We start from the raw sequence: 14,970 nt of genomic DNA on the forward strand, positions 1-14,970 counted from the left end.
GACCTACCCACATTAGGGAGGACAGTCTGTTTACTCAGATTGAAATGTTAATCTCACCCAGAAACATCCTCATAGAGGTACCCAGAATAATGTTTGACGAAATGTCTGGGCACCCTATGGCCCAGCCAAGTTAACACATGAAATTAGCCATTACAGTGTTCATCTAGTGCACCATTCTTGTTTTGTGGATGAGAAAACAGTTTCAAAGGACATAACTTGCCCACGGCTCCTCAGCTTGGTTAGTGGCTGAGGTAGCTCTAGGATTTAGGTCTTCTCAATCCACAATGCTGTGGCTCTTCCTGCTAGACTGTTCATTAGATGCAGAGGTTATGTTAGTGGTCCCTTTCCAGGATTAGACTGACTGCTAAAAGAAATGGAAGAAGATAAGAATGAGAAGCCTTAACTAGGACAAAGAACTGTAGCCACTGGAAGTGTAGTGCTCAATTCTGAGGAGACAATCTGTCAACTAGATGCAGAGGTGGTCAGCATAAACCCAGGTGACAGCTGTTGGCTCTTGTACTTGGATGCTGAACTCTTTCTTCATCTAATACTTAAAAACTCTTCAGGCCTCTTCAAGCAGCCCAAAATGCTAGTTAATCCTTTAATGTCAAATGCTGTCAAGAGGATAAGGAAGAGGATCATCAGGTGGATTTCATGCTGGCATGCATAATTAGGTGAGCACAAGGCCACCATCAGAAGCTCCATGGGGGAGGACCCTTTTGTGTTCTCAGCATACGGCTTCCTGTTGTTGAATCAGCAGGTGATTCAGCCAGAAAGATGAAAGACCCTCAGGGAGATGCTCTTCCTCTATTCATGACAACCATCATCATAGGCTAAGCCCCTACTTTGTCAAGGACTATTTCAGGGGCTTCAAATATAGTTTTGTTCCTAGTTTAAAAGACAGTTATGAAAGTTATATGGTATTATCCCCCCTCCATAGATGAGAAGACTGAGCTCCAGATGCATTTTCTCCATGTTGGAAGGAAAATATTTGAATTGGCAGCTAGGTTACAAGTTTCTAATGCAATTCCCCAGTGTGCTTTCATACTCTTGGCACTGGAAACACCTGGTTTTAGGGAGCAGTAATACGGTGATTCAGAAGACCGCTTCTCAAAGTCAACTCAGTTACCGTTGAAGAGCAAAATTTGAAATTCCTCAGTGGCTAACACACTGACACCCAACACAGTTCAGGTGTTGTCTAAATAAAGTCAACAAGCTGACTTTTGAGTAAAACATAATTTTTCAACTGCTGCCAAGAGGAAGATAATTGATGATAAAAGGTAAATATAAATGACTTTTTGATTTCCCGTTGTTTTAGATTACCTTGGCTTCTCTTCATCATTACTGCAGAGACTTCAAAGCTATGCAAAGTAAACTCTCAGTCTAAATTTCCCCCTCTCCACTTCCTCTCTTGTCACACTTCCCCACACATTTTAACAGAAGCCCTACTCTTGAGGAAGTCAGGAATTAGTTGCTTCACTTTCTAATTATTACAAGTGTGTTAAACAAATCACTGCTAAGATTCTCACGGGTTGCAGGTGCGCATGCCCGAGCTCAGACACACACAGGCTGCCGGCGGAGATGTTAGCAGGTGCTGTCATTCCTGTTCTGCTTGCCTCTCCTGGAGGCTCACTTTAAATGCTGGGTCGTGGACTGAGAGAGAACTTTGGGGTGGGTTCTGTCTGGATGTACAAATACATTATTTTTAGGTTCTAAACAGTAAGATCTGGCAAATGGACCTGCTCAGTGGAATGGCAGTCTGTAAGTTCTGTCCCTGGTCTCGGAGTAGAGGGCAGACAAGGTGTGCAGGCAGTCTGGGGGCTCTTACGGATCCATTCTTTACAGAAGGCAGCATACGGGGGATCAGCTTAGGTAGGCCCCAAACAGACTGGGTCTGACACCCTCCCCTTGCCCTTGGCTAACTTCATATTGTGGAAGGGATGGAATGGGGGAGAAGACAGAAGAAGACCTGGATGGAGCGACTTCTGCCACTTTAAAAAACTAACTTCACAATTTAAGTTTTGTGGCTTTCCAAAAGTGCAGATAGAAATTTTAATCTTAATTTTTCTCCTATCAAGTGAGTTTTAGTACTGACATTTAAAAAAAGAAACTGAGTGGCATGGCTGCTCATCCCCGGATTAAGGCTCTAGGGTAAAACAAATTCAATTCCTAGGTGAACTGCGAAAACAACAAAAATAAAACACACACAAATGAGGGAAGGAAATGACTTCAGAGAGCAAGCTTCACAGTCTGTTTCCTTCTTTCCCCCACTCTCTGCAGTCTTCTTCCTCAGTCTGCAATTGAACATCCTGGGGCCCTTTGAAAATCCATTTGTGTTTTTTGTTGAATGCATCTCAGGTCTTGGAGACTCACAGCCCAGAGAAGTATTGATTGCATTTAAGGGTCCATTACTTAGGTAAACCAAATAATGTAACTGATCTTGGCTTTAATTGATCAAATCTCTCCCACTGTGTTGGAAAGATTGTAATCTAATTACTCCTGCTCCTGGTTTCTAAGGTGAAGGTTACATTGTAGGGAAACTTAGCCTGCTTGAGCAACTTGTCCTTATCTGGGCTGTGTCTTCTTGAAACACATACACAGTGTCTGTTGTGCATCCTGTGAACTTGGAGGTACACACAGACATGCAGACACACACAGGTCGTCAGACCCTGTAGAACTCCCTGGGTTTTAATTTGGACTGTCTACCTTAACAGTTAAGAGATGTGAACCGTGTTAGTTTTAAAGGGAAGTAGGAAGATGCTACTGTCTAATCAGGTTCAATACCAGCCTCTCTTGTTTCTCCTAACAAGCTTTGCCTCACCCTAATTCTTTTCCTTTTCTGGAGATAGAAGATCTATTTTCAGCCTCAGAACACTGCAAGTGCAGTATGTTTGAAGACTCAGTTGAAAGCTGCTGAGCTGCTGATTTATCTACGAATCAGCTTCCCTGCCTTAACTAGCTCTTCATCCAAACCCCTCTGCATCTTTCAGAGAGCCATTACATGGGCTCAGCTAGTATTTTCCAGCTCTTTTTCAAAATTCTTTTTTACTTTCTTAATTAAGACTGGTCTACCTTGAAGGTTAAAATCCAAAGCTGGGGTGGGAGTTGGTGGACATGTAGACAGAGTGGCTTGGCACCTACCCTAACCAGCAAGATACTCGTATTTAAAGACCGTTCCAATGACTATTCAAGGTGGAAAAAACAGACTCTGTCATGGGGATAAATCAGAACATTAACTAGAAAATAACTTCCCCAGCATTCCTGAAAATGACATAGGTTACTGGAAAGCTTCGTGTCAGTCACAAGGAGTCACAGAGAACAAGTTGGGTAGTTCCTCTGTCTGGATGGTAACGGGGAAGCAACCTGGGATGTAGCCCTTTTCTTGTGAGCCCTCCTTCAGGGGGGCTGTTCCCCTGCTGATTGTTTACTTCGCATTAGTCAAACAGCAGTGGGCATCCCTGGAAGAAGTCGTCAGCATCAGCTGCTGTGTGGGAATTGGTGAGTCAATTAAGCCTGTCTTCATTTATAGGAACAATTTGGAAGTATGAACTGGGGACTGCAGGGAGATGGCGTAATGCTCTGTCCTTTAGGGTTTTTGGGGATTTCTCTTGGTCAGGTAAAAGTCCTCATGCATTGTTTACTTTCCTATAAGAAAAATGTGTTTTTGCAGTGCCAAATATTGTGTCATGGAACTTGTAGTAAGTATCTTAAAATGAAACAAAACAAACTGTACAGATCCATCTTTTCTAACAACGGCAAGTACAGGAACTTTCACCTGGACTGGCAGGAGGCATGAGTCTTTATGAAAGTAATGTCTTGGTTGCTCTGTGGCATGGGTTCTTTTGGATCTTAAAAAAGAATGTTTTTGTGACAACGTGAAGAAAGTGCTTCACAGGAATGTTGTGAGTAAATATTTTGAGACACGACTGTGAAACTATTTGCAAGTGTAACTCTGCCATTTTAATGGGTTTAAGACTAATGGTAAAAAGCTTAAATTCAGAGTAGCGTCATAATGTTTCTTGAAAGTTTGTAAGAAATTGGGGCAACTCCCTCGGTCCCCTCTCGCTCTGGGAGCATTTCTGTCCTCTCAATAAATCCTGCTTTCTCAAAAAAAAAAAGTAAAAAAAAAAATTGTAGGAAATTGTATTCGTCATTTGACCTTCCAGTCAGCCCACTGGATTATTTATATTTTTCCAAGTTGTGATGTTAAAAATTTCAAATGTGTAGAAAAGTGGAAAAAATAATACAGTGAACATGGCAATTCACTATCCTCATTCACCAGCCATTTTGCTACATGTGCTCGGTATCTCTCAGGTTGAAAAGAAAGTTGCCAGTCATGACAATGGATCCCCTAAACATTTCTGATGTGTCTCCTAAGAATCTATTACAATGGAATCATTGAGAACTTTTAGCTCTGAAATAATCATATTATTTAGTGTTTAGTCCAAATTTGAATATCCCCAACTGTGTCAGTAATTTTTCTTGTAACTGTTTTTGTTTTTGTTTTAAAATCCAGTCAAAATCACACATTACATTTACTTGGCGCGTCTTATTATTCTCATTTTAGTTTACAACAGTCCCCCAGCTTTTTCAGTCTTTGTTGACATTGGCCATCTTGAAAAGCCCAGGTGAGTTCTTGGAAGTCTTCCAAAATTCGGATTATTTGCTCTTATAAGATTCAAGAATGTCGCGTTGGGACAGAGTGGCCTTACCCTGAAGTGCCACAGGGTGTATGTGGTGTCAGTCTGCCTCATTGGTGGTGGTGCCCACCAGAGTTCACTGTAAATGTACTTTCTTCCTTATGTGATTAAGAAGCCTATGGGTTGATCTTTTGAGATGAGGTCAATATCCCATTCTCCAGGGATCTTTCTCAGGATGATCTTTACTTGAATCAGTTTAAATTGTGTTGATAGTTACTGTGCTCCAGTATTTAACCAAAAAATAACAACAACAACAAAAAACCAATTGTACTTTGGATGCCAGAGAAGTGACTCTAGAGAGAAAAAAAAATCCATATGTCGTTTTTATTTTTTTAAAAAAGGAAATTGCTTTTTATATATTTAAAATTTTTAAATGAAATTTGTGGCTGCGAATATCAATAAATAAAAGCTCATTTTAATTTTGAGTGCTGAATTTTAAAAATTGTGCTTATACATTTCTGAATTTTGTGTGCCATATCTTCAAATTTGCATTTAAAATTGTTAGAGCTGAATTCTTTTCACTAGTAATTATTGCCATATTTGGAACAAAAAAGGGGAGTGCTCCGAGGTCATGAGTGAAAGATTTTTATATAGATATGTCTCTCTGTAGAAGTATCATCCAAGGAATTTACAAAACACGGAAAGAATCTGTTGTATTTTGTAAGCAGTATTCATTTGAGAAATTGCTTGTGATAAATGGGTTTCACTAATTAAATCATACACTTCCATAGTACATTACATATAAAACTAGACTACGAAATAAATATAATTAAAGTAAACATGCCCTACTAATTAGTAATTGTTTCTGCCATTTTAAGCAAATTTTGGAGTCACAGAGAGCTGCTCCACTATAAACCTAATAATGAAGCTTGTGATAACAGGTGCAAATTAACACAATGGAAAACATTTACACTGCTACATGCTAAATTAAAAATGACATTAACAAGTCCCATCTTCAAATTCTCTATAATTAACATTTGTTCAACCCAAAGATGAATAAGTGCAGTACAATGGTAGATGTCTTTATTTATAGCTTATGATACTTGTCATGACTTTATCTTTGTTAAATTGTAAACAACAGAGATGTATTCCTTCTTAAAATATGTCATGTTTATGTAATCTTAGACAGCTCTGACAAAGGGTAAAACGTAATATTTACTGGTGTTGTTACTGTGGGAAATATGCAGGTATGCCACCAGAACAGCTTTGGTCAGAGGTAGAGCCTGACATGAAATATTGAGAGTTGGTTGGGTATGGAGATATGCAGGTACAACAGCAATAATATCCATGACATGATAAAATATTAGGATCCCCTCAAGTGTTCCCCTCAATGCACATATGTGCTTCTAAGTGCCTTGAAATGGTGTTTCTGCAAATAAATATTATCTTAAAGGCGTTCTTTTATGGCACAAGTTAATATAAGCCAGAAAGCAGAGAAGAGAGGAAACAGCTTGGTAGCTTAATTTGTCACAAAGGACATGATGTTTTACTCCTTACAGAGAATTTCATCAGTACACTAATGATTTAATAAAGAACTTATGCATTACTGCATCGTTAAACATTGGCTTAGAGCTAATTGTTGACTTTTTTCAACTCGAGATCTAAATCACTCTAACTGAATTTTTTTTCAATTGTCAAGAATATGTACTGTGGATTAACTTTTGAGTAATTAAACACTTATTTCAAGATGTTTTATTTAGATTGGGGCTTATCCTGGTGGTGGAAGATGGTAAGATTATAAGAGCAACGTCTGTGTTGTGCTCCTGAGTATTCTAAGACTCAGCAGCTACTAAGTTCTGGAGACAACAATCTTGTTGGGGAGACAGAAGAGTAGTAAGTGAGCGACTGTGTTTATCTTCTGTCACTACTATGAAAGAGCCAGGAAACAAGGGGAAGGACTGTCTAAATAATAAGAATAATGTAGAAGTAACAAATATCATCAGAAGTTCAGTGTTTTAAATAAGGTAAGTTGAGCAATATATTTTTTTTTTTTTGAGTTGGAGTCTTACTGCTTTGCCCAGGCTGGAGTGCAGTGGCACGCATGCTGACAGCCATCCCAGCCTTAACCTGCTGGGCTCCAGCCATCCTTCTGCCTCAACCTTCCAAGTAACTACAGATATGTGCTACTGTGCTCAGCTAATTTTTGATTTTATTGTAGAGATGAAGTCTCGCCAAGTTGCCCGGGCTGTTCTAAAAAAATTGAGCAAATTTTAAGGGAAAAGTTACCTGTCCACACAGCAGCTGGATCAGTGCTTAATACCACTTTCAGTGGAGATGGAAATGTTCTATATCTCTACAGGAGGTACAGTTGACATTGGAAGTGTGACTGTTCAGCATTTGAAATGTGGCTATTGGCCAGGTGCATTGGCTCAACCTGTAATCCCAGCACTTTGGGAGGCCAAGGTGAGAGGATGGCCTGAGCCTAGGCAACTTGGTGAGTCTCTATAGTAAATCACAAAAACTAACTGGGCATGGTGGTGTGTGTCTGTAGTTCCAACTACTTGGAAGGCTGAGGCAGAAGGATCACCTGAGTCCAGCAGGTGGAAGCTGCAGCAGCCTGGGCAACAGAGTGAAACTCCAACTCTTAAAGAGAAAGAAGTCCAAGTCCTGGGCTATCAGGACTGAGGAACTGAGTGTATCATTTAATTTGATTTTAATTAATTTAAATGTCACGTAGTTCATGGCCACTGTAATGGAAAATACAGATTTTTAAAATTTTACTTTTAAAATCAGTGTTTCAAGTTCTTTTTTTTTTCCCCTCTGTCAATAGAAGTGGTCTTGCTGTCTCAGGGATGGCAGAGGCAGAAGAGGCAGGCACACTTGGTGTAACTTTTATTGAAAAAAAAAACCCACATATGAGTGGGCCCCGGCAGTTCACACCTGTGTTGTTCAAGGGTCGAGTGTATATTCTGAAAGCCCTCACTTAAAGCAAGAAATAGTTACCGATACTCTTAACGGGGAAGGTTTAAGGCAGTCCTTAGCAGCGTGCCTAACATACAGTGGAAACTCAGTAATGGTAGCTGTTCTTATTCAGAGGTAAGTTTGCCTGCAGTTGCTTGGCTGCTTTCTGTGCTTCTTAGTAGCAGAACAAGAACGCTGGTAAACATGGGACTGTTGCTGGTGGGTAGTGACTGTTGGCATTCAGCTGCTCCGGAGCTCATCAACTGCTTCGTTTTCTGTGGGGATTTCACAGTCTTCTCTGACTACCACTGGCCATTTGATTAAAGAAAATAGCCAGTTCCTCACCCTTTTCCTGTTCTCCACCTCTATTGCCATGACTTGACTCCCTCCCTTTTGGCTCTGAGTTTCAAGAGGGTGGCTGTTTGGGCTGAGGAGGTGCTTAGGAACCTCGTTTGATGAGATTGAACATGATGCTCTGGGCTGAGGCTCTTTCTCCCAAAGCAGGTGGCTGTCTTCTGCATGCTCAGTTTCCCAATTTGTTCCCATCTCTCTTCACGTCTGCCTCAAGGCTGAAAGTGGTGGTTTGAAGTGCTGGGCAGGGAGATAGTCGTGGAATATCCCCAGTGTTTAGAAAGGTTTGATGGTGCCTCTGAATGGGACAGTACTGTTTTCTTTTTCTTCTTTGGCACATCTTTAGATTATTTTTTAAGGACTACTAAACATACCAATTACTCCAAAGTAAATAGCAGAGATCAACAGCAGGTGGTTGAGATATTTACTGTATTGAATGCTTGGTTGAATGTCATGCCGGCCATCCATTGGCCAGTGAACTTGCAAACATCAGGCCAACCACAGAGAAAAAAGTGAGATAGTGTGCCTTTCTATTTATTGCCTGGGGAATCTTATTTTATTTTTTAGCTGTTGGCTGCTGTAGTAGATCAGGAAAGTGAACTTACGTTGGATGTGGAAATTGAAAAAAAAAATCAGACATAGAGGTTCATTGCCCTTTGTGACTCGGGTAGACAGATATAAAGGGGTGGAGAGACAGGGATATTCTGAATACAGTCAGTATTTTCATTTAGAGGTTTTCTCTTTGTACCACCCCTACTATTTTTATCTTAGTGGACAGTGTTGAATGAAAACAGCAAGAGCTGATTCCCTCAAAAGACACAACTGTACGTGAATATATGGGTATTGTTACTGTCAGCCAATGGATGCGTATGAGCTGTCTTCCACGTAAGGGGATCCTTGCTCAATGCTGAGAGAAGGCAGGAGTGAGAATGTGGATCCTGTCATTCCAGCACCCGTGGTGTAACTGAGAACCCTGCCATACTGAGGTAGAGTAAAGGGGAGAGGAGGTCACGACAAGGATGCTACCATAGTCACAGCTCCTCTGTGCGTTCATTCCTGGCCCCACGGCTGGGTTGGATGGGAAGGAAACTGCTGCGCTGAGCTCTAATTACCAGAGATGGAATTGCTTTGGTGCGAGCTGCCTAATTATGAAAGCCCAGAGCATACACGCTCTCAGGGGGCTGACCTGGGTTAAAGATACTGAAAAAATAATTTTGGCAGCAAATTTAAACGTGGATGAACTCCGCGAGGAGCTTCGAATGCAGAAATGGAAGCTGGTTTTTCTTAAAAAACAAGAACACAAAAACCTTTTGGATTTATGATTTCAAGCCAGGTCATGCTAGTTTCACAAGAGTTTGTGAAAATGGATGCATATGAATAGGCCCTTTTAAAAGCTCACAATTACGGAGAAAGATTTCACAGTTGATAGTTTGGTAGATGGCAGTAGTAAAAACAACTGCTCTTTGTTGCATGTATTGGTTAAAAAAGGTTTTATTTTCTAGTGTTCTGCACTAGTGTTTTTTGAATGCAGCTATATTTTTAAAATCTCTGTTCAATTTCTCTGAACATAAAAATTTCAAGCACTGTGAAGCTATTTTGCATCTTTTTTGAGATCACACTCTTCCCATGTATGGAATTCATTTTGCATGGCTCCCGACCAAATAGTTCCGATTCCTGTCCTTATATATAGCAAAGCCATGCATTTTGCATGTGGCTTCAAGCCTGGGTGTGACAGTTTTGCTGTCAGAAGAAGATGAGGCAAGTGGGAACACACACCCTCCACCACGCCACCCCACCTGCCCTTCCCGCTTGAGGCTGAGGCCACAGGTTTTGCAAAGCCAATTCAGTATGCTTTTGAAGGAAGTATCTAGTTCTTTGGCAACTCCACAGGAATAATCTTGGTCGTTGGAGAGTTTCTCCTGCGTTTATCACATGGTTTAGATATTGAAAGGGTTCCTGGCATTTTCATGTCCTAGTTTCTGGGCAGGAAGAATGTGAAAAAGCTGAAGTCTGTTTGCACTTGCAAAGCCTCTTTTAAATTTGTAGGGGGAAAAATATCCTCCCTGCTTAAAAAAAAAAATTCTTCTGAGTTGTGTCTTACCTGCATTCATGGATGATTTTTCTACTGTCTGATTTTTAATTTCATATATCTGGTATTTATGCCAAAGAGAAGCATCAGTAGGAATTATAGAAAAGTCGTATTTAGAAATATTCACCAAGAAAACTAAAGTAAGTGTTTCAAGATTTATCCATGTTTAATGAGCAACCATGATGTTCTAGGCAATTAGATACCCTGCCAGGCATCATGTTAGAAAGTTCATAAAGTTCTTTATTTTCAAATCTCAGAGGACTAGCCTTTATTTTATTAAACAGTTTATTCATGGTGGATATGTTCGACTAACTTTGATTACATAATCATAATTCAGTATGCACTTGATAATATTTTTTTCCTGTTGCTTGTCTACTGGTTTCTCAATCATTAGTCCAAGGAGGTGAGTTGACATGTCTGTTACTTGTGTTATCCACCTTCTAGCACAGCATTCATTTATGTAACAAATGCTTATTGTGGATCTACTATGTGCCAGACACAGTTCTAGACACTGCAGTGGAAGCAAACTACTTTCTTATTGGAGTTTGTGTTTTTGTAGGCCAGCTAATTTTTTAAAAGTACATTTCAGATTGGAATATATTTGTGCCCTAGAGAAAATAAAAGGGGTGGTGGGAACATGACAGAGATTGCAGGTGGAGGACAGCACTCATGGGGGTGGCCAGGGAAGACCCACTGGGGGGTGACATTTGACCTGAGACTGAAGAAGTTAACCACACAGAGGTTTTGAGGAAAAACCTTTCAAACAAAGAAAACAGCAGGGACAAGAGCTTTTCTCTTAGCTTGTTCAAGGGACAAAGAACAAAGGAAGAAGGCCAGTGTGGCAGCAGAATGACTGATGGTGGGGCAGGACCAGGGTCTGGAGGGGTTGAGATGGGGTGGGGGTGGGGGTAGAGGTAGAGGTGGTCTCGGAGAATGGGCATCGACGGGATCCCAGAGCCTTGGAGGCAACGGTGAGAAGTTGGACGTTTATTCTAAATGCAGAGGAAAGCCATGGAGGCTTTAAAGCAAGGGAAAATAGGATTTTATTAATGCTTCAGGTTTATTCAATAAATAGCATGATAATAGTATTGAAAGTCTTTATGTAATTACATGTAATAATAGCCTGTGTGCTTGCAATGATGCACAATCCCTTCTATATGTCTGGTTGAAAGCTAAAAGAAGTGTTTTATGCAAAATGAGTCAATGAGTTCCATCTCTCAGTGTTTCTAACAGTTTAATATTCATTATTTGGAGAAGATATATGCAGTTTTATCTCTGTGTGGGTGTAAATTGTTCATTCGAGTAGGGCATGCCAATTTTAGCTGAGGTCTCCTCTTAATTTTGATTGTGTATCCCTTGTGGCTACATGTCAAAATATGACATATCACCATAGGCCAACCTGGATTTAATGAATAGGAAACCATGGAATTTATATGATTTGGGGGCACATAGGGGCTTTTCTAATGCCAATTCCAAGGATAAGTGGCATGGGGGTTATTTGATTAATTGGACAAGCATAAACTCTAGCTTCAGCTTCCTGCCTGTCATGTGAACACAAAATATTGAAGATTAGGTGACTTAGCACTCCAGAATTAAAATCATGATGCATTTACTGTTAACGGATTATTTGCTTCATGTTACACTTCTTTTAGGTAAGCAGTCGCTGTGCCCCTGCATATGTAATATTTACTTATAAGTGAGAGATTTTCCATTAAAAACATTCTGCTCCCTAAAGTTCAGCTGTGGTTGAAAAGCCATACCTTTTTGCAAGAAGGCCCATTTGGTAGTTTCTATGTGAACCCATCTACCACATTAGTCTCATATGAGACTTTTACTGAACTCCTTTGCTGAGATGTTATTTGTGGAGCTGTCAGTCACACACAACTCTGATCCTCATGGGATTATGTATTTGCACCGCGTTTTGGCTCTGTGTTGGCTTGTTTGGGAAAACCCAGAGATCTGGATTGGCTTAACTTCCAAGGTGATGAAGAGGAGGCTGCAACCCTGATGATGGCTTGACTAAGAGCCCCAGCGCCTCCTGACCCACCAGGATGACGTACCCTGGGGCCTCCTTGGAGGGTGCAGCCAACTGGGGCTCTCTCCTTTCAGGGTGATCCGCCCCATCGCTGTTCAGTCTGACTTCCCAGTCAGCCTAAACACCACCACCTCTCCAAGTCCAGAAGATGTTGGTTTTTAACACTGTTTTCACCGGGCTGGGTGGCTCAGCCTGTAATCCCGCGTCTTTGGGAGGCTGAGGTGAGTGGATTGCCTGAGCCCGCGGGTTCGAGACCCGCCTGGGCAGTGAGACCTCATCTCTACAATAAATCAAAAAATCAGCCAGGCGTGGTAGCGCGCGCCTGTAATTTCGGCTACTCGGAGGGCGGAGGCGGAAGGCCCCGGCCACTGCACTCCAGTCTGGGTGACAGAGTGAGACTTCAACTCAAAAACAAACAAACAAACAAACAACACTGCTTTCACCTGTGATGGTCCATGGGAAAATCCTTGAAAGTAAAAACTTGCTGGTCAGCAGCAGGGGACTGAAGCAGTTATGTCAGAGCCCTATTGCTGCATCTCTGCACTGCTATCTTCAGGCAAGGGACCTGACATCCAGCTTGGCCACCACTTCAACATCCTGCTGTTATCAGGGGTTCATGGTGGTCCTCCAGTGTAATTGATAAAACCTGGATATTTTCATTTCTCCTGCTACTAATGACTAGAAAAGGGGTTCATGGTATTGCTTTCCCTATGCCTCTTGCTGATGCACAGGGGTTCTCCAGGAACATTTGGAGCTTTTTCACATGTATAGTCTCTGAATTAGTACAATAATTGCCCCTCAGGTGGTTGAACTCTTTCCTGGGGCAAAGTAATAAGTGCAGTCATTAGATTGGAGGTCTTTCTTTGTGTGGAGAACTATATAAGGGACTTAGAGGAGGTGGGATTCCAAGTAATATGTCACATTTTCTTTCTTTAAGGAGGCTACAGTGTAATGGGGAAGGTTGTAAGCAATCGCTGTCTTATTACTTAATAACATTGGTCAAGGAGGGGAGGCTTCTTGTGAAAGAGTATATAGGGTTTTGAAAAAGGGGTAAGGGTATAAGTCATTTAGGGTGATTACATTCCAGTTAGAAAGCATGGCATGCGGTTATTGGACCTGAAATGGTCTTTAATGTTGAGGCAGATGTTTGCCAGGATAAAGTAGTGAGTCTGTATTGGAGATTTACAAGAAATAGAGTGATTGAGATGAAAACTCAATTTAACAAACATTTTTCCACTGTCCCTCTGGGCTAGGCATGGAGCTAATTGCTGGAGAGAACAAAGATGAGCTCCTATACTAGAGAGATAAATGAAAACTAGCCTATATGAAATATGAGCACAGTGTACCTGGAATAAGAAGGAGGCAACAGGGAGTTATTTCAAGTTAGAAAACTCTTGACTTTATCCCATGTGTAGGGGAAATTTGTGAGGGGGGACTTGCAGTCAAACAGTTCGATAAACTCCTCTTTTTTTTTTTAGCATTTTATTTTTCAGAGCTTGGTACACACTTTTGATTCAAATTGGAACCATGTCAATTGTGTCTCTATGAGTTGAACATCTTTTTAAGCCAAGAGGTGGAATTAAAGGGTTCAAAGGACAGAAGAAAAATCTGGAATTTTGAAGGCCATGTTCTTTGAAATACTCTCATTGCTACCACTACCCCCATTTGTAGGCTTCTTTACTTACAACATTCCTTTGTAACATACTTTTATATCTGTTAGTTACTTGGATGGCACAACAAGTGAGATCACAACCCAATGTAGAAGATACGCATTGCATTATTATGTCCTCGTTTTGAAAGATCTGGAAACTTATAGCCAAAGGCTTTAGGTGCTTAAGGTCATACATACCTGATATGTTTTCTTGTTTTTTAATTGGACAAATACTCATTGAGGGCCCATAGTATACAGACACTGCTAGGTACTGAGGATACATAGATGGAAAGCAGGGTTCTTGCTCTTTAGGTGCTTAAGTAAACTAAAAGGCAAAATTAGAACTAAGGCCCATATTTTGTGGCTCCAAATAGTGCTCTTTCTACTGCATCATGCTTTCTGGTATATATACCATATGCTTCTTAGTGAAAAAAGTTATTTGTTGCTTCACTTATAAGAACTTGCTGGTCATCCTTAGTTCATTCTCTGCAGCAATCCTACTTATTTATAATTTATATTTCTGCTCACTCCCTTGGAAGCTTCTTGCACACCAACAGTATTTCTGAATAGGGACAAAGGTTGTGTAATTCAGTGAGGATTTCTTTAGCATAACAAAAGGCTTCAGGTAGGATGCTAATACTTGAGTGAAACATCCTTGTTTTGACTGAGTTGATGTAAAGTAAGGCCATATATTGGGCTGAACATCCTAAAGTATGTTCTGCGTTATGTGTGGGTACGATTTCAAAGACTGAAATTTGAATGGCGGTTGTTGGCCATAGCCACAGTGAACAGAGCCATGATTTGCACACGCGGGTTTTCTTCAAGAGGATGTAGTGTGGAACACCGTGCTGCCTTGTTGGTGGCCTTGAGGATACAGGGAACTGAGGTTTGGGGACATGGTGATCCTCAGGAGAATGGACACTGGGACAAGGATGTGACTCCTTTCCTAGATCAGACTTCATTTTTTAGAGCCAGGTCCTACAATACTCATCCATTAAAATAAAGGAAAACTCACCTGAGGTAATTTAAGGTGAGTGACAGTTAATACTTCAGATGGTGAACTGGAGTGACCTTGATGGAATGAGGGAACTTGGGTGATTATTACATCTATGTACGATGTTGCTTTCTACCTTGGTATTTGATGTACACCTTTTTGGGGCTCTTTTAATAGGCACTAGATGAAAAGCCAGGAATTATATTTCTTGGTTCTTTGTTATGTAAAGTGTAATTTAGAGTCACTCAA

The 14,970-nt window shown here is 40.8% G+C and overlaps 1 protein-coding gene across 1 annotated transcript in view; it reads left to right on the plus strand.

Annotated features, from left to right (window-relative positions):
• Positions 1-1,733: 1,733 nt before the first annotated feature.
• Positions 1,734-14,970, plus strand: part of AFF3 (AF4/FMR2 family member 3) — a 478,579-nt gene continuing 465,342 nt past the window's right edge. The window contains exons 1-3 of the mRNA XM_021714010.1: positions 1,734-1,761; positions 2,281-2,416; positions 3,401-3,498. Of these exons, the coding sequence (XP_021569685.1) occupies positions 1,734-1,761; positions 2,281-2,416; positions 3,401-3,498 (262 nt within the window). The remainder of the gene's footprint in view (positions 1,762-2,280; positions 2,417-3,400; positions 3,499-14,970) is intronic.

This window comes from Carlito syrichta, unplaced genomic scaffold (genome assembly GCF_000164805.1).
Source record: "Carlito syrichta isolate Samal-C Ts95f unplaced genomic scaffold, Tarsius_syrichta-2.0.1 Scaffold305149, whole genome shotgun sequence".
NCBI classification, from domain to species: Eukaryota; Metazoa; Chordata; class Mammalia; order Primates; family Tarsiidae; genus Carlito; species Carlito syrichta.